The sequence below is a fragment of the Rhinoraja longicauda genome, chromosome 18, assembly GCF_053455715.1.
Source record: "Rhinoraja longicauda isolate Sanriku21f chromosome 18, sRhiLon1.1, whole genome shotgun sequence".
Taxonomy (NCBI): domain Eukaryota; kingdom Metazoa; phylum Chordata; class Chondrichthyes; order Rajiformes; family Arhynchobatidae; genus Rhinoraja; species Rhinoraja longicauda.
This window is the reverse complement of record NC_135970.1, coordinates 7,942,552-7,967,417: the sequence shown is the minus strand read 5'-3', so window position 1 is coordinate 7,967,417 and position 24,866 is coordinate 7,942,552. Positions and strand designations below refer to the sequence as shown.

Genomic DNA, 24,866 nt, shown 5'->3' with positions numbered 1-24,866 from the left:
CAATTGGTTCCAAGATTCAAGCTTTGTGCAAGCTTAGGACTTTATTCCTTAGGAAGATGAGGGGTGATCTTTTCGAAGTTTATGAGATCATGAGAAGAACAGATAGGGTAAATGCACAGTCTTTTATCCAGAGTATGTGAATCAAGAACCAGAGGACATAGGTTTAAGGTGAGGGGGGGGGTGGGGGGAGATTTAATAGGAACCTGAGGGGTAACTTATTTTTTTACACAAAGGGCGATAGGTATATGGAATGAGCCGCCAGAGGAAGTAGTTGACGCAGGTACTATCACAACATTTAAAAAACATTTGGACAGGTACATGCGTAGAATAGGTTCAGAGGCATATGGGCCAACCGATTCTGGCAACATTCGGTTTAATGGTACTTTTCCGCAAAGAAACTGTTAAAGAAAGGAATACACACAATCCACTGGTGCAGTATAAGCAGCAGATCATCCCATTCCTACACTATACCATACTTATAGAGTCATAGAGCGTGGAAACGGGCCCTTCAGACCAACTTTCCCACGTCGACCAACATGCCCCATCTACAACAGTTCATTGGCCAATGTGCACATCTGGAAGGAGGTGATGGTTGAGTGGGACAGTGGAGGCCCTGTAGAAGACTGGGGCTTGACTGGATTGGGCACCACCCCGCGAGACTGAGTGTGCAGGCCAGACGCAACCTGATGGAGCAGCAGTGGAGGACACTAACAGCTTTGCTTGGCCAAGCTGACCCTGCAACGCTACCAGGACAACAGGCCTTTATTAGGCAGGCTAAGAACTCTACCCTTATGGGCGGCACGGTAGCGCAGCGGTAGAGTTGCTGCTTTACAGCGAATGCAGCGCCGGAGACAGGTTCGATCCTGACTACGGGTGCTGCACTGTAAGGAGTTTGTACGTTCTCCCCGTGACCTGCGTGGGTTTTCTCCGAGATCTTCGGTTTCCTCCCACACTCCAAAGACGTACAGGTATGTAGGTTAATTGGCTGGGTAAATGTAAAAATTGTCCCTAGTGGGTGTAGGATAGTGTTAATGTATGGGGATCACTGGGCGGCACGGACTTGGAGGGCCGAAAAGGCCTGTTTCCGGCTGTATATATATGATATGATATGATATGATATGAACAACAGAGTTGAAAATGGTGCCAAAACCTGGCGACTCTTGTATACCGTCTCAGTTTTCTTTTAATAAATCCACATTTATTTTGCCTAATCCTACTAATTTCCAAATACCGTGTGGCCACTTCAATAATGTCTCTCTCAACCATTTTAATTACATTCGCTACTCTTGCAATTTAGAAACTGTTCTTGAATCTATGGAATTTTGGAAGCTAGTTCTTTCAAAACTCTGGAATGTAGTTCATAAAGTCCTGGAGATTTGTTTCCATAGATGCCCTTTTTTTGCCAATACCAATTTCTTTAAGCTTCTCATTACTTTGGATGCTTTTAGAATAACATTCAGTGATTGAATGGATATGGATCGTGAGCAGGCAGATGAAATTATCTGTTCCTGTACAGTACTTTTCCATGTTCTAAAGGTTTAGACTTTTATTTGCTGCTTCATTGGTACCTACCAAAGGTGAAATACAAAGCTCACTAATCAGTATCACAGCTTTCACCAAGTGAAATCATGTATTTCATTACACTTGGTTCCCAAATTTTTTTTTCTCCCAGTAGTCTCCCAATAGTTAGAAAATACTCTAACTTTTCTTTCTCCATTACAAAGTGAATGGAAAGATACATAAATAATCTAATTATTTTTTATTGCAGAACTGCTTTTTCCAAAAATAATCTTCCTACTCTAATGCCAGTGGATACAAATGCCAGAATTGGACAAATTCGAGGACTTACCACGAAGGATGTTTTAAAGATTAACAAATTGTATAATTGTGGTACGTGTAAAGTACATGGTATTCTAATTAGAGTATATGCTCTTCAGGGTTATTGGAACTCATATTTTCACATAATCTATATACAAAAACTCTCGTTTGTTTGTTTGTTCCTGAACAATAGCCAAAACAGTACACGATGGTGCAACAATTTTAGGCCCACCTTACTCACCGTCATCCTACTGCTAATGGAAGAAGTTTCATTGAAATCGGTGTTATATTTTTTAAGTTATTCACATTTTAAAGTTTAAATCGATCTCCTAAGGATGGTGGGGGGGGAGGGAGGATATTGGGGGTTGAGTGGGATGGAGTGAGGGGGAGGGGGGAGGAGACAGGGCTTCAGACGAACTTCTCTAATCGTTGTCATTTTAAGGCTGTGCAACTTCATTAACCACCAAGAAACAAAATAAACACAACTGCATCGCTGAAAATCACTCTGTTGACCAAAGGCATTGTTTTAAAATTGCCAGTTTAAGTAAGGAAAAACTCCACTGAATTTTGCCTAAGTCCTCGCACACAAACACTATCAGATTTCCTCACACAGAAAGTGTATTGCTGTGCTAAAAACACAGTTGTCATCAAGTGAAGTTCAGTGAAAGGCTTCTGGAGAAGTGCAAACAGGCAACCACTGCTTATAACAAAAAGCTCTCTGGCGAGGACTGAATAGGAATGGACAAACATACATTAGAACATCTGTTGACTTAGTTTGAGGACCGAAAATGAAACACTAGATACATGTACTTTGTTGGATTAAACCATTGTGGATTATTTAATATAGATAAACGATGGAGATAACAGCTTGAGCACTGGACATCACATTTTCCTGTATTGAAAGTCCATCCTGTATTGCGCATAGTTGTAAGTTTTGTTAAACTGCAAAATTCATTTTTTTCACTAAAAATTCATTTTTTTTACCATCTGTGTTCCTTTTTTTTGGTTTGACAAGGTTGGCAGCTCTGCTTTACCATGAATTTCTTATTTAAATCAGAAACAGGCATTTTTATTGTGACTCTCAATATCAGGCTAATTAGCAAAGGTAGCAGCATCTGGGTTGCAAGCGTATATCATGTAGAAAAAGACAATCATGACATCAATTCTTGTACAATGTTATTTGTTTGTCCATAGCCAAATTGGACAAACAATTCAGCTAATGCCATGCATGAGGACATGGCATTTAGTAGCAAGATGAATCGTTACCTTCCTCATCTCCCATCCCCCCCCCCCCCCTCCCCGTCCAACACTTACCTATCTGTTCTTTAAAATGGTTTTCAGTGAATAGATATTTTATCTCAGTAAGAGAACTAAAGCTAACCAAGCAAATCATATTTCAAGAACCATATTTCAAGAACCACACCAAGACTAGGCAAGTATAATTTTTGAGTGTCGGGTCCTTTATGTCATACTCCTTTTAACTGCCAACAACTTTAACAAAATACAGGCCTGTCGCACTGACCTCTGGTCATGAGGACCTTTGAAAGACGTGCTGCCGCAGCTGAAAAACATAACAAAGCCCCCTGCTGGACCCTCTGCAGTTTGCATACAGAGCCAATAGATCGGTGGATGACACAGTCAACCTAGGCCTGCACTTCATCCTCCAGCTCCTCGACCGCAAGGGGACCTATGCCAGGATTCTGTTTGTGGACTTTAGCTCTGCATTTAACACCATTGTGCCAGAGCTACTACACTCCAAACTCTCCCAGTTGACTGTGCCTGAACCCCTTTCTCAATAGATCATCAACTTCCTGACAGACAGGAAGCAACGTGTGAGGCTGGGAAAGCACATCTTGGACCAGCAGACCCTCAGCATGGGAGCACCGCAAGGCTGCGTACTCTCCCCTCTTCTTTACTCTCTCTACACCAACGACTGCACCTCCACAGACTCCTCTGTCAAGCTCCTCAAGTTTGTGGATGACACAACCCTGATTGGACTGATCCAGGTTGGGGAGGGATCTGCCTACAGACGGGAAGTGACACAGCTGGCGTCCTGGTGCCATCGCAAAACCTGGAGCTCAATGCTCTTAAGACAGTGAAACTGATTGTAGACTTTCGAAGAGATCCCCCTCCCTCCCCCACTCACCATCAACAGCCCCACAGTCACATCTGTGGAGTCATTTAAGTTCCTTGGAACCAGCATCTCCAGGGACCTTAAATGGGGGGCCACCATCGACTCCACAGGCCCAACAGAGGATGTACTTCCTGCGGCAACTGAGGAAACACAATCTGCCACAGGCAATGATGGCCCAATTCTATACTGTTATCATTGAATCCCTCCTCACCTTCTCCATCATGGTCTGGTTTGGCTCAGCCACCGAGCACGACATCCTGAGGCTGTAACGGATTATTCGATCAGCTGAGAAGGTTGTTGGCTGCAACCTTCCCCTCATTGACGAACTGTACACTGCAAGGGCCAGGAAGCGAGTGGGCAAGGTCATCTCTGACCCCTCTCACCCTGGCCACAAAATCTTTGAAGCACTTCCCTCTGGAAGGCGACTCCGACTGTCAAAGCAGCCACAGTCAGACATAAAAACAGCTTTTTTTCCACGAGTAGCAGCTCTACTCAATAACCAAAGTCTGTAGTCTCTTTTTTGCTCTGGTTTATTTTCACCCACATGTTTAGACCGTAATGTTGTATCCTTATTTTGATGTGGTTATGTTTTATTCTTAATTGTTAACTGTATGTTTGTGTTGTCATTTGTGAGCAGAGCACACTCCTTGTATATGCACATACTTGGCCAACAAACTTATTCATTCATTCATTCAAAATATCACAGCTTGCATTCTAATATTGCACAAGAAACTTACTTAATTCTGTTTACCAGTACAAAAACTTACATTTCGATCTCCACGGACCCAGTGAACAAAGAAAATCACGTTTTTTTTCACTTTCGCAGGATCCATTAGTCTGAAGAAGGGTCCCGACCTGAAAAGTCACCTATCCACGTTCTCCAAAGATGCTGCTTGACCTGCTGTGTTACTCCAGCATTTGTGTCTTGATAAACCAGCATCTGCAGTTCCTTGTTTCTCAAAGAGCAAGACTTGAAGTCTGTTCTGAGGACCCAGAAAAAGGCAGAAACTCTGGTGGAGAGGTTGGGTGGGAGGGGGAAGAGAGAGGGTGTGATGTGAGAAAGTGGACAAATAGGTAAATAGGAAGTGATACCCCAAGTATTTCCTCCTGTGCTGGGAAAGGATAAATGACCTCGTGCTTTGAGGTCAGTGGCAATGGCAACACATATTCAACACTTGCCTGCATCAGTAGACTGGCAGAGTCATTTTGATGCCCAGAAATTGACTGCAGGAAAAGGCATTGGCAATCATGTTTCTGCATGGGTGGTTACTGGATTCAAGTTGGTGATTCCCAGAGGCTGAAGGCAAGGACCATTTCAATTCAAAAGGACTCACTAAAGATTCAATTCAAGAGGACTCACAATGGATCGTCCTCCCGAAGACTAAAAGACATGCATGTTGATATACTTGGGGAGTTGTTCAGCCTGAGTTTCCGTGGGATGTTCATAGGAGAATCCAACTGTGACCTTGCACACAATCTCATTTGGAGCATGAAGCCTAACTTTCCACCACAGAATTGGTGGCCAGCTACACGTCAAAACTACAGGAACTGACCATAGTGCAATACCCAATGGAAGATGCCACAGCCTTCATTCTAGCATTCACAGCAGCCTCTGAACATCTGTGCTGCACTGAAGTTCTGACATAAACCATGTAAGCTTAGACTGTTGACATAACAGCTTTGGATCCCACTATTGGTATTGGCAGCAGCAGATTGCTAGGCCAACTGAGGTTGAAGGTTGTGGTTGAAGAAAACTTGAGGTTTGTTGTATATTGTAAGGTATGTGCTATCCGTACTTTCCTTGGTTCCTTCCTCTCATGTTGCTCCAATTACATATTGTTGCAGCAGAAGCTATTTGCACCATAAGGAACCCAGCACAAAATGCAATTTTTCTTAAAACGGGGATTCTAACCCCTGCCAAATGGATTCTCATTACCCAATATCTTCCCTTCATAATACATCTGTGCTTGCACACCAGTTCATGCCTTTGCCCTCAAAGCTAGATTGCATTGCTGCAAGGTTACACTCCAACAATTTTCAAGTTTCATCTTCGGGATTGAGCACAATAAAGTCAACAGGAGAGTTACACAAGGAAAGAACTGTTATCATTGAGCCTGCAACAGCAGAAAATGTTTCCATAAGCAGCGCCATAAGTACATGAACTTTGCTGGGATTTGAGGATCATAGACTTAAAAATTCCTGGAAAATGATGACACCAAGAGTTATAAACAACATGTATATCCAAAAAAGTAAAAAATCTAAAAAACTGCAGATCCTGGAAAACAGAAAGTCTTAGCAACCTCAGGAGGTCAAGTATTCCAGTGAAGCATTTTTGACCTGAAACATTCACTCTCTTTCCAAATTCTGCCTAATCTGCTGGGTGATTCCAGCATTTATCTTTTATTGAAGGTGAAGACCAGTGCATGCTTGAGAAAGATTGAGCAGGTGATAATAATTGGGAGATTATATTTGTACAGATGGAAGTATGTCACATTATTCTTGAATCTTCATTAACAGTGGAAACAGATGAAATCTACAGAGTAAGGCTGAGCTGTAGACATTAACTGAGAAGCGGCTACGCAAGTGAGTTTTTATAATATCTGATCAAAAATAGGAATTGGTGGGTAGAATGTATTGAACAAGGTAGCTGAACAGAATTCCATTTGGACAAGAAATTAGAACTTCAAAGAGGGTGTTTCTGGCTGTGGATTAATACAAAAGCAAAATACTGGAGAAGTAATTCTAGATTCACAACCTCTATTTCTCCAAGCTCTCTCAGATGGAATCTCTAAAAGTGTCAAGGCACCAAAGAATTGAATATGGTTTCAATATCATCCTTCATTCTCACTTCATTAATATAAAGTCACAGAGTCAAACAGCATGGAAATGGGGCTTTTGACCCAACATGCCCAAACCAACATACATATCCCATCTATATTAGTCCTGCCTACATTTGCCCCATATCCCTTCAACCTTGTCCTATCCATGTACCTGTTTAATTGTTTCTTAAACATTGCAATAATCCCTGCCTCAACTACCTCATCTGGCAGCTCATTCCATACACCCACCACTCTGTGTGAGAAAGTTACCCCTCATATTCCTATTAAATATTTCCCCTTTCACCTTAAACATATAACAACAAAAAATAAGCTTTGTACATCCACTATCTCCTTGTAGCAGAATCCCTTCATTACACAAATATGTTTAGTGTTCTTAAATATGCATCTTACTTTAAAGATTTAGCTCTTGCTCAACCCATCATGCATTTCCTTTGTATATTTCACTTACTATTGGATAATTTAAGTGTAGTCTCATTTTCCCGGTTTTACTGCTGTATAAAATCAAGTCCATGAATGAAATGAAAATGTTAATGAAAAAACAAGGATCTTCTGCCTTCTACTACAGAGACAGTGGCAGGAAGCTTGGGATTGCACCCTGAACCTTCACTATCCTTTTAGGAATTGCCATTACAAGTATTTATCACCCACTTACATTTTGATGGTGATGTACATCTTTTTTTTAAACAAAGCAAGTGAGGAGCTTAAATGAAAAAAAAAACTAGATTCTGGAAATCTGATCAAATAATTAAGGCTATTCATGTGGCTTTAAACTAAATTATAGGTGATGGCCCAGGTGTTAAGGGGAGTTCAGGAGATGGGAAATTTAGACAGAACACAAATAACAGGAGAAAGAAACAATGAAAGTCAAAGTGATATAATGTTCCAAAGCAAGTGTGCACTTGCAAACAGATGCAATGAAAAAAAGTGGCAAACATATAAAGTTACAAGTCTTGTCTGAACATACATTTGTTCTTATGATGAAGGATCTACCAGGGAAGAGTGATCTTAATAATAAGAATTTCATATTCAGTACAAGAATGATGAAAATTAAATTTGAAACATAAACCTAATGGCAGTTAAAGTATGAATCACATTTAAAAAGAATACAATCTAGAATGCAGAGGCAATGGGTATTTATAAAAGGAAATATTTCAGATATTCTCATTCTTGAAGGATACAAGCATCAGGATAGAGAGCGGAACCTGTAAATTAATGTACTGAAATTCTAGATATTCAATAAAATGCTACAAAATAGGAGCCTACGCAATGGTATTCTGGTTTAGATAGCAGGTAAGCTAAGCAGTTTCAGAATAAGATCATTTTCAATTCGTAAATTGTAACTAGATTGGCGGAAGGAGCAATATTGTAGCCTCAACTATTTGTAATCTACATTATTGATTTACAAGGGTGCAAAGCCATTTAAAAAAATAATAAGCTTTCAGATTTTTAGGAAGCAAATGGATTGTTGATTTTTGGTGGAAAGAGGACAGAATAATACCTTAGCAAAATCTTATAACACTAAGTCCACACTGTGTTATCTACAGTTTTGGTCTTGTTTGAGAAAAATAAATTATGCATTGTTGTTGCAAAACATTAGAACAAAATTATGCTACAATAAACCAATTTAATAAAGTAATCTTATTCCACAATTAGTTTTTTAAAATCTTGCCTTATTAAAGTAAACAACAGCTCTCCTGAGAGTGAAGGCCAATGGCAGAAACAAATACAAGACACTCAATGCCACAACCACAGGAGAAGCCCACTCAATTGATCAGAGCGTCAAGGAAAGAACGTTCACGACGCGCCCCTGTTTCCACCAATCTTTCCACCACCAAGCACAAGATGCACAAGAAGTGCAAGAAGCGCAAGACGCCATTATATGCAGATGCCGAGAAGTGTGTTCAGCTCTGGCTGAACAATTTCTAATCTTGTGATGTGAACTCGATAAAGAGAATTGATCAAAGAAAAATTGTGTTTTCACATTCCTTCTGCTGGACGGGACTCCTGGAAACCGCAAATGTTAGAATATTTTTTCTGCTTCTAATCCTTCACACACCAACAACCTTAATCCAAAGGTAACAGCCAACTGTAGAAAATCCTTTTATGCAATAAAATAACTTCCTGTCACGTGAGAAATCTCACTAGCAAACAAGCTTTAATAGTGCTATTTAACACATCATTCAACACCACTCCAGTGGTTTTTAACCATGTTATTTGCATATATTAGAAAGTGTTAATAAACATAGTAGGCTGTATAATATCACCATTCTAATCTAATTAAATAGTCCTTGCTATCTGCTGCATCACACTATAATTGTAGGTTTAGAGGTTTATTAGGTTGATGCTTGGATGAAGGGGTTGTCTTGTGAAGAGAAGGTTGAGGAGGCTGAACTTTTTGCATTGGAATTAAGATAAATGAGAGGAGAATCTAGTTGATGAGACAGAGATGTATCAAGGATGTTTTTTATTTTCAACGGGAAATCTGGAATTAGGGAACTGGAACATTATAAAGGTTTCTACTCTCAGAAGGTCATGGATATTTGTGATTCTCTGTGTCAATAAGCGCTGGAGGCTGCATCATTAAATGTATTCAAGACTGAGACAGCCAGACGATCTGTAGGTGATGATGAAGGTTAAGGGGAGTAGTTGAGGTTGTAGATCAGATCAGGTATGAAGATAGAGACAGAGCTGGCTTGACTTGGAATATGGACTACTACGGCTCCTATTACTAATGTTTATATGAATATAATAGATGCATAATTTATTGTGTACATAATTTTTTACATAATCTATCAAAGGTAAACCTAATTTGTGACCAATATTTAATTGTGATCAGTTTCCATGTTAATAGACAGCCTCCACTTTGTAACCTCACATATCCTCAAAGTGCCCAGCTAATATCAGTGACAGGCTAAAACAAAGTAGCAGTAAAAATGGTAAACATCATTAGTGGCACTATTTTATTTCCTGGTATAATGCAAAATATAGCAGATACTGGAAACTGCTTTAAAAGAAAGGAGAAAATGCATGAAACACTTGATTGGTTAGGGAACAGAATTAACATTTCGGGTTGATAACCTCTTTTCGGAACCAATTGTGTGAGTTCTGATGCATAGTCATCAGTCTAGGTGCTTCTTACTTCAGTCATAAAATTCCAGTACGGACTGAACATTAGTTTTGAACTAAAGTAATTTGGCATAATCATATATATAATTAATATTTTAATTATTATTTTCAGATGTATGTGGACATATAATGCAGACCAAAATTGGAATTATAACATCTCCAAATTTCCCAGGACTTTATCCCAACAATTTGAAATGCAACTGGCTGATTAGGATACTTGACCGTTACAAGGTAAACAGCAATGGAAACTAAATACAAGACATCATTTCTAATTTGCATTTTGCCAGAAAACAAAAGATAATCGTGGAGGAGTATTGAAAGAGGAGCATAAAATTTCCTTTTTGTCACTTTGAGTACCATCTGAACAAGGAGATGGAAAGTTCTTTCTAATTTTATAGTAATTGTTGCTGTTAATCACTTAAATTGGTTAAAATAATTAGCAATGCAAAGTAAATCTTCCATTGTGCCTGGAGTGTCCAAGATAAGTCTAACATGTAAGTTATTTTACCAAGGTAACATTTAGGATAGAGAGAGAGGAACTACATAAATTTACTTCAGAATTGGGTCATTTTAGCACCATTTGCTCTGACCCAGTATTTTGGTTGAACTGTTTTGAGATGGCAAAACATTAGCACAGAGATTGAATATAAATGGAAGGAACAAGAATGAAAGCACGTGGGAGAGGATTGCTGGAAAAAATATATGCATGATTAAGTACAGAAACAAAAATTATTTAGAGAGAACAAAGTAGTCAGAAGTGAAGTATAAAGGCACAGAAGAAGGTAACAGATGACACAAAAACAGATTAAAAAAGAGGAAAGGAGAGACAACAAATATGACTGAAAGTTTCCTTTGTGTCACCAGTGGATTCCCACTCCACTACTTACTGGTATACTGGTGGGTAATTGCAACCACTATCAAACCATGAGAGTCAGCAGCAATTGTGTACTCTGCACCAGGCAGGTTAAAATTTAAAGAAAAAGTAGAAAATAAAACTTAATTTAAGCCTTGGTGTTCTGGAGAACATACAAATGTGAATGAACTGTTGAAAAATTGAGCATGTTCCTCCTTGTGATATCTAATGTGATCTTGTGCGTTTAATTTAAGACCCCCACATTACAGGGTAGGGTGTGGTCCAGGCCGGGGGGGAGGGAGGCGGAGGGTGGTTAAATTACTCGAAAACCATCTGTATTGCCATTTTCTGCAACATAAAGATGTGTCATCTGGACATGCGGCAATAGCTGCAAGTTGAAATAACTTTGTTTTTTGTTTATTACCTTTATTCCCTATAAATGAATGAGAGCAAATTTTATTCCCTATCTCAAATCTTTGGGAAATGATTTATGCATTCTGTAGGAGCAAATTTCTGGTCTAACATGTGGTGTAATAGCTGAAATGTATCCCATAAACTACATTGAACATCACCTGAGTTTTGTGTTTCATGTAAAAAAAACGTTATATTTTGAAATGTTCCACTGTGCGTGTAACCATGGCTACTTTTGGAATGACAGAATTTGCTAATGTGTTCTTTTTTTTCCATAGATTTTATTAGAATTTTCAGTATTTAGAGTAAGTGAATCTAGACGGTGCCTCGATCATTTAATAATCTACGATGGTGCCGATGATCATACACGTGTCCTAGATGGTCCAACTTGTGGTGAAGAGAATCCAGCTGTGATATCAAGTCGAAATGAATTATTTATTAAGTTCGTTACCAATTGGAGGTTACAAGCACCTGGTTTTGTTGCCACTTACAAACTGAGTAATATTCTTAAAGTATCATTTGAAATTAATTATCTTTGCGGTTTTCTAAGTTTTAACTTTGTACTGTGTTTTATCTTCCAGTTCATTGTGGAGCTATGATGAACGCCAAACATGGGCGTGTTCAAAGTATGTCTATACTGTCCCTCCAGAATCGCTGCTTTTGGGTTGTGCTGACTGAAAGAAACCATCAGGTCTGACATTAACCTGCTAGAAAATAGACACAAAATGCGGGAGTAACTCAGCGGGTCAGGCAGTATCTCTGGAGAACATAAATAGGTGATGTTTTGGGTTGGGACCCTGCTTCAGGTTGATTGTAGCGGGGCGGGGGGGGGGGGGGAAGAAAGCTGGAAGAGATGTGCGGGAGGGACAAAACCTGGCAAATGATAGGTGGATATAGATGAGAGGGGTTTGAATTGACAAATGGTTGGACAATGGCCATAGATGAAAAAACAAAGTGCGAGATCAGGATGAGTTTCATTTGTGTTCATTTGCTACCTACCAGAACATATTTGGTAATTGTAGCCAGTCTGCCTCACTTAAATACTGCCTGCCCTCAAAATAATTATACAGGTTACCTTCAGGGTGAGGGTTTCAGTCAGTTTGCAGGAGAAAATGTAGGTGGCAGGGAAACGGCTATCAGGTTTGAAACATGTTTTTATATAAGATCCAGAAGTGTACTTCCCAAGCCCATGTAAAAAAATGCATTTATTATTGCATTAAATAGGTAGCTCAGTTATGTAAAATCCTGGCACAAGAGACGATTTTATGCATTTTGATAGTATTAAACTTAATAAAATGCTTTTAACAATGAATGCATCACACAGTAATGTCAAAGGAATTCTTCACTGTCTACAACTCCTCCAATTTGATGTAGTCTTCAAACTTATTATGCAAACTTACTAACCAACCCATTTATATTTTTATCCAAGTCATTTATATATTTCACAAATAACAGAAGTCTCAGCACTGACTCCTGTGGAACATCACTGGTCATTGACCTCCAGCCAAAATAAACACCATTCCATCACTACCCTCTTGTCATCAATACTATATCGGAATCCCAACTACCAAGTCACAATGGATCCCATACATCTTAATCTTCTGGATCAGCCAACCATGAGGGATCCTGTGAAATGCTTACAAATGTCCATGCAGACAATATCCATTGCCTTACACTCATTAACCTTCTGACAAAGGGTCATCAAGCTGAAATGTTTTCTCTGTTTCTTATTCATTAGATGGTGGCTGACTCGATGAGCAAGTTGCTCTCATCTACTTTGTAAACATATTGCATTGCTGTTTGTCTACATTGAATCCTCAGGACAGTTACCTGAGGTGGCAAATGCTGATATTGGGTTATTATGGAAAACCTGTACCGGGATATGGTGGAAAACTTTGTTTTGCCTGTTATCTGGGCAAATCAAACCATATATGAGTATATTGGGTAGTGCAAAGAAGAAACTAAACAAGAGTGCAAAATGTACTGTTACAACTATGGAGAATGTATCCATATGAGATATCCATTTAAGAGTCTGATGGCAGCAGGGAAGAATCTGTTCTTGAAATTAGTGGTATGCGCTTTCATGTTTTTGTTCTTGAGGGAATGACAGTGTTGAGAGTTTTCCTCGATTATGTTGGCTGCTCTCCCAAGGCAGTGTGAAGTATAGATGGAATCGATAGTGAGGGAGGAAAGGTGGCTTTGTGTATTACACTGAGCCACGTACACAACTCTCTGCAATTTCTTGTAGTCTTGGACAGAGCCGTTGCCATTCCAAGCTGGAATGAATCCGGATAGGTTGCTTCCAGGTAGGCTAGTTTGGTCCTGAATGAAGTCAAACTGCTTCCCTCGGTTAAAGGAGTTGAAGATGGTTGAGTGAGGACAATACCATGAAGAACTGCAGCAATTCTGTAGAACTCTGTTGATTTACCTCCAGCAATCACATTCATCTTTTCTGTGATATGATCCCAACTATTTGGAGTGCTTTTCATTTGCTGTCCATAGAGCATAGACATGAGACCATTGACCTGAGCTCCAAGGTGCACATAAGTTCAAAAGATGCATTGATGTCAAGGCCAACTACTCTCAACCCATCTCTGGTCAGTGGTTGGAACATGGTTTTGATGACCTAAGGTACTGAGTGATCCAGGCAAAACCCTAACAGAGCATTGGTGAGCAGGCAACATTTGATGTTTTCCAAGACTTTACTGATCAGTGAAGTAGTCAGATCCATCATTAAGGGGCCAGATTGAAGTCAACTTGCTTTTTGTGAACAGTACGTACCATAATGGGTTTCTACATTGCTGCATTCCCTCAATAGCAAGAATGTCCTTCCTCAAATTAGGAGACCAAAACTGCACACAATACTCCAGGTGTGGTCTCAACTGTAGTAGGACCTCCTTGCTCCTATACTCAAATTCTCTCGCTATGAAGGCCAACATGCCATTTTCTTTCTTCACTGCCTGCTGTACCTGCATGCTTACTCTCCGTGACTGATGTACAAGGACACCCAAGTCTCGTTGCACCTTCCCTTTTCCTAATGTGACACCATTCAGATAATAATCTGCCTTCTTGTTCTTGCCACCAAAGTGAATAACTTATTTATCCACATTGTACTGCATCTGCCATGCATCTGCCCATTCACCCAACCTATCTAAGTGACCCTGCAGCCTCATAGCATCCTCCTTGCAGCTCACACTGCCACCCAGCTTTGTGTCATCTGCAAATTTGTAGAAGTTACTTTTAATTCCTTCGTCTAAATCGTTAATATATATTGTAATAACTGGGGTCCCGGCACTGAGCCTTGCGGCACCCCACTAGTCACTGCCTGCCATTCTGCAAAGGACCCATTAATTCCTACTCTTTGCTTCCTGTCTGCCAACCAGCTTTCTATCCATGTCGATACCCTACCCCCAATACCATATCATATCATATCATATATATACAGCCGGAAACAGGCCTTTTCGGCCCACCAAGTCCGTGCCGCCCAGCGATCCCCGTACATTAACACTATCCTACACCCACTAGGGACAATTTTTACATTTACCCAGCCAATTAACCTACATACCTGTACGTCTTTGGAGTGTGGGAGGAAACAGAAGATCTCGGAGAAAACCCACGCAGGTCACAGGGAGAACGTACAAACTCCTTACAGTGCAGCACCCGTAGTCAGGATCGAACCTGAGTCTCCGGCGCTGCATGTGTTCTAATTTTTCACACTAATCTCCTGTGTGGGACCTTATCAAAAGCTTTTCTAATGACTTGTCCCATGATGGTGGGGAAGAAGCAGAGATGGATCATCCACTCAGTATTAACAGCTGAAGAGGTTATAAATCCTGGCCTCAGCTTCCTGAAACCTCCTCCCATAAATTGTCCATGTTTTAAAGCCGCTCCTCGTATGAATAATCTAGTGTAATCAGTAAAAAGCTTTTTTGTTGCGTGCTACCCAGTCAGTGAAAAGAGTATATAAGATTACAATCGAGCCGTCCACAGTGCACAGATACATAAGTTCATAAGTCAAAGGAGTAGAAGTAGACCATTTGGCCCATCGACTCTACATTCAATCATGGCTGATCTATCTTTCCTTCTCAACTCATTCTCCTGCCTTCTCCCCATAACCTTACTAATCAAGAATCTGTCAATCTCCACCTTAAAAATACCCAATGATTTGGCCTCCACAGCTGGTTGTGGCAAAAAATTCTACAGATCCACCACCCTCTGAATAAAGAAACTCATCTCCTTTCTAAAATTGAGTCCTTTTATTCTAAGGCTGTGCCCTCTAGTTCTAGGCTCTTCCGCTAGTGTAAACATCCCCTCCGCACCCAATCTATCCAGGCCTTTCAGTATTTGGTAAGTTTCAATAAGATCCCCTCACATCCTTCTAAACTCCAACGAGTACAGGTCCAATGTTGCCAAACGCTCATCATAGGTTAATTCAATCATCCCAAGGATCATTCTCGTAAACCTCCTCTGGACCCTCTCCAAAGCCAGCACATTCTTCCTCAAATATGGAGCCCAGAATTGCTCGGAATATTCCAAATGTGGTCTGACCAATCCCTCATAAAGCGTCAGCATTACATCCCTGTTTTTATATTCTAGTTCTCTCAAAATAAATGGCAAACCTTACCTTAGCCTTCCATACTACTGATTCAACTTGCAAATTAACCTTTTAGGGATCCTGCACCAGCACTCCCAAATCCATTCTTCGATTTCTGAATCCTCTCCCCATTTAGAAAATACTCTACGCCTTTATTCCTACTTGCAAAATGCATGACTCCACACCTAGCTATACTCTATTCCAGGGGTTCCCAACCTTTTTCATCCCATTTACCCCAGGCAACTTTTCGAAAGTAAATTTGCCCCCACCCTAATTTGAGTTTACAAGTTTAGTAATTTGAGTTTACAAGTCTGACATAGATATCTCTCTTATCCAGATGTTCCAGGGATGAGAGTAGGGCCAGGGATATGCCATCAGCCATGGACCTGTTCTGGCGGTCGGCAAACTGTAGTAGATCAAGGTTGCTTGGTGGACTGGAACACTCAAATTGTCTTCTTTGGCATGCATTCCTCAACGCACTTGCTGATTAAGTCCGTCACGGTAGTAGCGTACTGATTCTGGTTGGCTGCAGAAGGCCTGAATATGGATCAGTCCACTGACTCAAAGCAATTGCATAGGATGTCATCCGTGTCCACCAACCAGCATTGAACAACTCTCTGTACCGGATCCTCCTGCGTCAGTTTTGTTTGTAGGCAGGGAGTAGAAACGCAGCTAGGTGATCAGATTTCCTGAAATGTGGCCGAGGCGCAGAGCAGTAGGCATTTTTATTGATGTAGCAGAGGGTGTTCTGGCCCCTGATGGGCCAAGAGACATGCTAATAGTAGTTTGGTAGAACGCCCTGAGATTGGCTTGATTGAAGTCTCCAGTTACAAACACTCAGGCTTCAGGGTGCTTTGTCTCAATCTGCCAACATTCACAACTCGATGTGGTATAACTGCAGAGCTCTGATCCAGTTATTTAGTTTGGGATCATTTAGCTCTGTCTGTTACATGCCACCTTTCTTTTAGCACCTAGGGAATCCCACATTAGTTTGCCAGTTTGGCACAACATTTTTTGAATTATTTAGTGCTGTTTTTGGCTTGCCCTTCTGCATTTCTCAATGAACAGGACTGGTTTCCTGACTGTTACAGTAATGGCTAAAGAAAATTCAAACTGAAGATGCAGGAATCTGAAACAAAAGAAAGAATCTGAAACAAAAGCTAGAAGAATTCAACCAATCAAGCAGTCACAAATGCCACTTGATAGGCTGAGTTCTTCCGCTAATTCTGGTCGATCGAGAATGGTGCTTTATTATCATCTGTACAGACGCACAGTGAAATTATTTTTTTGCATACAGTTCAGTAAAATATTGCCTAACTGTTTTTGTTTTGGAATTTTAACTATAATTTGAATTCAATACCATGACTTCCTCCAGGTTTTTGCACGGCATGCTAAAGGAATGACAGCTGTACAAAATTCTATGGTTCTCAATGTTAATTCATAACCTTTGACGACTCCTGATACAGTGTATTCAGAAAGTATTCAGACCCCTTCACTTTTTCCACATTTTGCTATGTTACAGCCTTATTTTAAAATGGATTAAATTTTTGCAAAGTAATTAAAAAGAAATAACTGAAATATCACATTTACATAAATATTCAGACCCTTTACTCAGTACTTTGTTGAGTCACTTTTGGCAGAGATTACAGCCTCAAGTCTTCTTTGGTATGACGCTACACGCTTGGCACACCTGTATTTGGGTAATTTCTCCCATTCTTCTCTGCAGATCCTCTCAAGCTCTGTCAGGTTGGATGGGGAGTGTCGATGCATAGCTATTTTCAGGTCCCTCCAGAGATGTTCGATCGGGTTCAAGTCCGGGCTCTGGATGGGCCACTCAAGGACATTCACAGACTTGTCACGAAGCCACTCCTGCGTTGTCTTGGCTGTGTGCTTAGGGTCGTTGTGCTGTTGGAAGGTGAATCTCCGCCCCAGTCTGAGGTCTAGAACGCTCTGGAGCAGGTTTTCAAGGATTTCTCTCTGTACTTTGCTCCTTTCATCTTTCCCTCAATCCTGACTAGTTTCCCAGTTCCTGCCGCTGAAAAACATCCCCACAACATGATGCTGCCATCACCATGCTTCACCGTGGGTAAGGTATTGGCCAGGTGATGAGCGGTGCCGCTTGGCATACAGGCCAAAGAGTTCAATCTTGATTTCATCAGACTTCATTAGAATCTTGTTTCTCATGGTCTGAGAGTCCTTTAGTTACCTTTTGGCAAACTCCAAGCGGGCTGTCATGTGTCTTTTACTGAGGCGTGGCTTCCATCTGGCCACTCTACCATAAAGGCCTGATTGGTGGAGTGCTGCAGATATAGTTGTTCTTCTGGATGGTTTTTCCATCTTCACAGAGGAACTCTGGCAGAGTGACCATCGGGTTTTTGGTCACCTCCCTGACCAAGGCCCTTCTCCCCCGATTACTCAGTTTGGCCGGGTGGCCAGCTCTATGAAGAGTCCTGGTGGTTCCAAAGTTCTTCCATTTCAGAATGACAAAGGCCACTGTGCTCTTCGGGACCTGCAAAGCTGCAGAAATTGTTTTATACCCTTCCCCAGATCTATGTCTCGACACAATCTTGTCTCGGAGGTCTACGGACAATTCCTTCATCTTCATTGCTTGGTTTTTGCTCTGACATGCACTGCCAACTGTGGGTCCTTATATAGATGGGTGTATGCCTTTCCAAATCATGTCCAATCAATTTAATTTACCACGGGTGGACTCCAATCAAGTTGTTAAAACATCTCAAAAGATAATCAATGGAAACAGGATGAACATAAGCTCAATTTTGAGTGTCATAGCAAAGGGTCTGAATACTTATGTAAATATGATATTTCAGTTATTTCTTTTTAATTACTTTGCAGAAATTTCTAAACATCTGTTTTCACTTTTTTATTATGTGGTATTGTGTATAAATTAATTGTAAAAAAAAGAATTTAATCCATTTTAAAATAAGGCTGTAACGTAGCAAAATATGGAAATGTGAAGGTGTCTGAATACTTTCTGAATGCACTATATGCTCAATGGCTCATTGGGGGATTCTAATCTTAAAATATATCTGGTAACCTGGAGAGTAAAAGGGACATTTTAAAGTTCATATTTTTGTTTAAATTAAGTGATCGCTCAGTATAACTAGAAGTGTTTTTTCAAGATATCATAAATTTCTGGAAATTAAGATCAGTTATGCATGATTTAATTATCTAAGAAAGACATTGCAACTTAGTCTGAACAGAAGTTATGCTTCAAAATGCTCCAATTGCACTCCTTTAGGTCAGATGTTGTGTTTGCTAATAAACAAATAAGATTGAATAAGGGAAGAATTCAACATTTCAAAATTGATGCAATTTTCACCATGATTTGGATCAGAATTGCCAATTGCATTAAAGCAGAAACTCTCATCTATCAACTTGGATTCTCTCTGAATATGTTTTGTTGTGAAAACTGGAAAGCCTTGGAGTTATGCAGCATGGAAGAAGGACCTTTGGACCACAAAACCCCTCTCCAATTCTCCTACACTTGGGGCAATTTTTATATAGTCGATTAAGACAAGCAACCCGCATGCGTTTTGCCTGTGAAGGAAAACCAGAGCATCTGGGGAAATCCATATGGTCACAGGAAGAACATACAAACGCCACGTAGAGCACCAAAGGTCAAGATTAAACCTGGTACCAGCACCACTGTGCTTATTCTCATTCACAGAGTAATTGAAAATTGGCATAATATTTTACTATTTTTACTGTTTACAGGTTGTCTTGCAGCTTGAAAGTCTTAGTATTGAGGAGAGCCCTAACTGCACAAAAAGTAGTCTGACCATTCACGATGCAGCCGTAACTCCTCCCACGATTGCAGGAGTGTTCTGTGGAAAAATGAAATTACCGTTACGTTGGAAATCCGTTGGACGCACAGTTATGATAGAATTTCACTATTCGCCATCACCATATATTCGTCAATTTAAAATAAGATACCACAGCATTAGGAGTAAGTGTTCAAAATATACAAGCTTATAAAAATCAAAGTGCTTTCACTTATTTTCCGGAAATCACCCTCTTTCTTTTATAATGTATTCTTTTATTGGCATTTCACAGCAAACACATTTCCATAAAACGAGTTTCAGGTATAATGCTATATGTATACATCGTCCACTTATGTTTGTCTTAAATTGCCTCTCTTTGTAAATTTGTACAAAGCAAATATAGAAACAGAAACACAATAAAAACTACAAACACTTAGGGAGTGATCCTTTCTTTACCATATAATCAAAAATTTGTAAAATTAAAGTCTGGCCTATGAGGCGTTACATAGTTAACCCACTTTTCCCAGCATGTCACAAATAAATCCAATTTAAAGTTAACATATGCTGTTATTTTCTCCATTTTATAAATATCCATTGTGATGTCCATCCATGCATTCAGAGTTGGGCTCTCCTGTGATAACCATTTCTTGGTGAGAGCTTTTTTACCAGCTACCATCAATATATTCAGTAAGTATTTGTCTTTTTTCCCGCCAGTCTTCAGGTATGAGTCCAAAGAACATAGTCTTACTCTCCAGGGCACATGACATCTAAAAATGTCTTGTAAGGCATAATGTAACTCTCTCCAAAACATCTTTAATAACAGGGCAATCCCAGAGAACATGATAATGATCGGCCTTTAAATTTCCACATTTTCTCCAGCAAACTGGAGAGTTACCACCATAATGGGCTTTCTGAGAAGGCATAATAAAATACCGTATCAGACTTTTCCAACTAAACTCCCTCCAATTTTGTGAGCTGGTACTTTTCCATTGATACCTCCCATATTGCTGTCCATTCTTCCTCGGATATGATTATCCCTCCTTCCTTCTCCCATTTCATTTTAATATATACGGTTGAGTGTGATTTAAGATTCAGTAACCCTTTATACATACATTAAATCATTTTACTACCAGTATTTGAATTATACACTTTCCTAAATAATCCCATCAAACCTCTACTCGACTTCTTTATGTTTTTAACATTTGTATTAACGTAGTTCCGCATCTGTAAGTATCGATAGAAGTCTTGTTTTTCTAACTTGAATTGTTCTTTAAGCATTTCAAAACTTAACAGTGTTCCTTCTTTCATTATGTTACAAAGAGCAGTTATGCCTTTAACTGTCCACTCTTTAAACCTACTATCTAATTTATTAGGAGTAAAATCTGTGTCAAATGCGCACCATTTAAGGATTGTAATGTCTTCCTTTAAATTATACTCTGTTATAACTGTTTTCCATATTTTAAGAGTCAATTTTACCCAAGGATTTTCAATAGCATTTATATAGTCTTGTAGGTTGCTGTCAGCTATAATCGCTTGTACAGGGATGGGGAGTGTTCTCCCTTCAATATTTTTCCATTGAGCATCATATCATGGGTTGCATCAGCATATCATAGGTCTTAACTGTGCTGCCTGATAATAGTCTTTGAAATAGGGTAGACCCCATCCCCCCTTTTCTTTTGTTAACTGTAAGGTTTTGAGACGAATCCTAGGCCTTTTACCTTGCCATATATATCTTGACAATATTTTGTCCCATTCTTTAAATCCGGAAATCACCCTCTTTCAATAGCGTCCTCTTCTTTTTCTCAACTAGGTAATTATTTTTCACAATTCTGTCTTTCCTGATAGTGTTTAGATTTTACATGTATACAGATTTATACAAACCAGGAACACAGAAGCCTTTGTTTTTCAGGTTAGCCAGGGAGTACTGTGACAGATGTTAGGGAACTTTGTCCTGACTAAGACTTTTACACAAATCAGATAACTCCAGCTACTCCCCAAGGGAATAAATGTAAACTCAAGTTTATCATTGCTGACATTAGATGCTAATTGGTATTATGATCTGCCTATCAAGCATGTTCCCAGTTGGTATCAATTGCACATGTGCCAATATCCTCATAAAAATAGCCCTTGGAGCAACTCATCGTAGTTCCACAGAAACGAAAAAATGTAACTAATTTCCATTGCTAATGTAAGTATAGATATTCAAAGAAAGACACAAAATGCTGGAGTAACTCATCTCTGGAGAGAAGGAATGTGTGACGTTTCGGGCGAAACCCTATTCAGACTGAAGAAGGGTCTCGACACGAAACATCACCCATTCCTCGGATAGCATTGCAATGTTCTGTTCAATATATCCAGATACCTTGGAGAGCACTTACCATGTTTTTTTTTCCACAGATCCTAATTCTGTTTCAGGATTGTTCCATGAGAGAAATTATTTCCATGATTTTGCACTTATGCCATTCATCGTTCAAACCTTTTTATGGGAAACATATTTTTTGTAAATTATTACACTCACTTAATTTTGCATTTTTACAAGTTTGCTCAGATATATAAAACAATGATCATATATATATATATATGTGTGTGTGTATATTCTTTGTCTTTATATAAGTTCGTTCATAAGAATTGGAATGATATTCCTGCAAGTACTCTGACTCGGTAGGCAGGAACACATATGATGTCCATAATTGTTTTACATCACTCTTGGACTTGTATCGGTTTGTTTTTAGTGGATTAGCAGCTCTGTTCAGTTTGCTAAGAGGTCATTTGAGTTGAAACAGTAAATGTTTCTGTATTTTGAGCTCACACCATACTTTCAGAACTCATCCAACTGGTTATTTTCTGTGATAAATTATCTTATGTCCAGCGCAAATGTTTGAGATTTGAAAAATCCTTTATTTGAAGGATGATGCTTTATTTTCTCAGATAACTTTAGGAAATAAATGTTTTAGAGAATTAGATGTCAGATAATTTTGTTGGATTTGTACATTTTTCTACGCTAATAGAATTCCAGTTTCCTCTGTTCTTCCACATAGAAAATCGAAAACAACTGTCCTGCTTACATTTTCCATCCCACCATAATTGCATATTTCCCTTTCAGTCAGTTTTATCTTATCGTCCATTTTCATGCCATTTCTATGTTTACAGTAATGGCAGGAATGGTTTTACATGAATGAAACGTGATAAAAATGGAACTGCTCTTGTATCACTTACAAATAGCTTTTAATTTGTTGCCCAGATTAATCTTCATGGCCCTTTTAATTCTGCCAACAACCTCTTTTTACTCTGTGGTGGCAGTCTAGTACACTGCTTTCTGGTTGCTGGAACCAATTGGAAGACTGTAACATGCTCATGCTCAAATGTAATTGCAAAATTTGCTTGATTCAAAAAAATGTTTAACTTGCAGTTCTGTAATTATATTTCATCATCAAAGCCTCGGTCAGTATCACACCAATAGATTTGAAAGGGAGGCAAACAGCTTTCTCGCAAAACATTAACAGTGTATTAATTTCTGACGCATCTCAATTGACCCTTTTTCTCTCAGTGTAGTAATTGGAAAATATATATTTTGTAATGAACTATTTAATGTTATGTTAATTTTGTTTTGGGGGTTCGCACAAAGGAAAGTGCCTCTTTATTCTCCATGATCTCCATTGACTCCAATTTGAAATTGAATCAGAATTTCACATTTTCCGGAGACGTGTGATATCAAATGGGGGGAAACCAGCTCCACTAAGATTTCTAACAGTGCTATATGCACTTCTGCAGAGTAGTATGAAAATGGTGCAAAAGCTGTTCAGTGGTGATAAGAGGGGGCTAATCACCACTATTAAGCAGAAAGGCGTTAGAATAAAGGGGAAAGAAGAAAAACTTCTCTAAGTATGTTCAAATAAACTTTTTTGATCAGTATCTTCCTGCTCTGTTGAGGAAGGAGGGATTGTGTTACCCAATTCTGGAAAATTAAGTGGACAAGTTGACCATGTGTCAGTGAAGATATTTTAGCAGGAGATGATTATATAATAAGATTTAGATTGGTAATCTAAAACACCAGCTGAAATCAGAGTGGAATGTTTTAGCTGGTAAATAGAATGGTAAAGAAGGCTTTTGACACATTAGACCATCATATAGAGAATTGAGCATAGGAGTTAGGACATTGTACAGGAGTTGTACAAGGCGTTGGTGTGGCCTCACTTGAAGAATTGTGTTCAGTTTTGGTCAATCTGCTGAAGGGGTAATGGCAGTTTTTATACCTTCTCAAAGTCCAACTTTGATAGCTATTACTTTTCGGGGATGGAATGGAGGTATAGCTTACACACACACCGCACTGAGATAACAAAAACAAATCTTCCAAACGCTGTTTCTTGATTAATTGGTCTTTATTAAAGTAGCACAAATCACAAGAGTAATTCATAACTTTTCGTTCTTATCAACTGTTTCTTCTTCAAACAATACAGTAAAGATCGTGTAGTCGTTACCATGTGGTCGTGGTCGGCATGGTTGTGGTTAGCGTGGTTGTGGTAAAAAACTATTCTCTCCATCCTCCAAGACTAAACTGACCCCCAATCTCTGTGGCTACGCTAGCCTCCTCAGATGTAGACACTCCCCATTAAGTATCAAATTACACCCACAAGCGTGCAAAAACGACAGAAACTAGAAATATTAAACATAGCCATAATACAATGACAGTAACTAATTTAAGCATAAATGGCTCCAACACACCGGCCCCCCAATTGTTCTACGTATATAACGAAGCAATTACCAATAGATATTAAAAGGAGCTATAAAAGCTTAATAAATATCAAAAACAAAAGTAATATGCATTATATGTTGGCATTCAAACTTCTTTAGCGATTCTTCAATCTTCCTCGCTGACATTTGCACATAAACGCAATTCTTTATAACCTTTCTTGCAGCGGAGTTAGCTTTGACAATCCAGCATTTTACGAAGTTTTGACAACATGTGATTTCTTCCTCCATGTCCGATCTGTTCATGAATATGTCGCAATGGCAATGTTGAAATTTGAAAGTCCTTCGAGAGAATAATAACTTCTTCAGGCATCGCTAGTTTATTTAGGCGACCACCTACTCTCAGAAGTCCTTTATCTAGTATCGGATCAAGCCTCTATAAATTACTACTTCTTTTAACACCATGCTCACCAGCTTGTAATGTTGATAGCTCTTCCTTGTATCCTTGTCTTTGACAGAAAAGATAACTGCATTTTCTGCCTTAATAAGATCATCAGGACATAAACACTGTCCCTGGTATGATGCCTTAAAGACTAGCATCTCTTTGTCAACCTTTTCT

General features: G+C 39.4%; 2 protein-coding genes across 2 annotated transcripts in view; one reads left to right on the top strand and one right to left on the bottom strand.

Annotated features, from left to right (window-relative positions):
• Nucleotides 1–19,874, top strand: part of LOC144602465 (astacin-like metalloendopeptidase) — an 81,483-nt gene extending 61,609 nt beyond the window's left edge. Inside the window, exons 8-12 of the mRNA XM_078415612.1 lie at nt 1,769–1,890; nt 10,031–10,149; nt 11,461–11,680; nt 11,764–11,873; nt 19,512–19,874. Coding sequence (XP_078271738.1) covers nt 1,769–1,890; nt 10,031–10,149; nt 11,461–11,680; nt 11,764–11,873; nt 19,512–19,772 — 832 coding nt within the window. The 3' untranslated portion in view covers nt 19,773–19,874. The remainder of the gene's footprint in view (nt 1–1,768; nt 1,891–10,030; nt 10,150–11,460; nt 11,681–11,763; nt 11,874–19,511) is intronic.
• Nucleotides 1–24,866, bottom strand: part of LOC144602227 (tetraspanin-18-like) — a 305,930-nt gene that overhangs the window by 269,919 nt on the left and 11,145 nt on the right. The window lies entirely within an intron of this gene.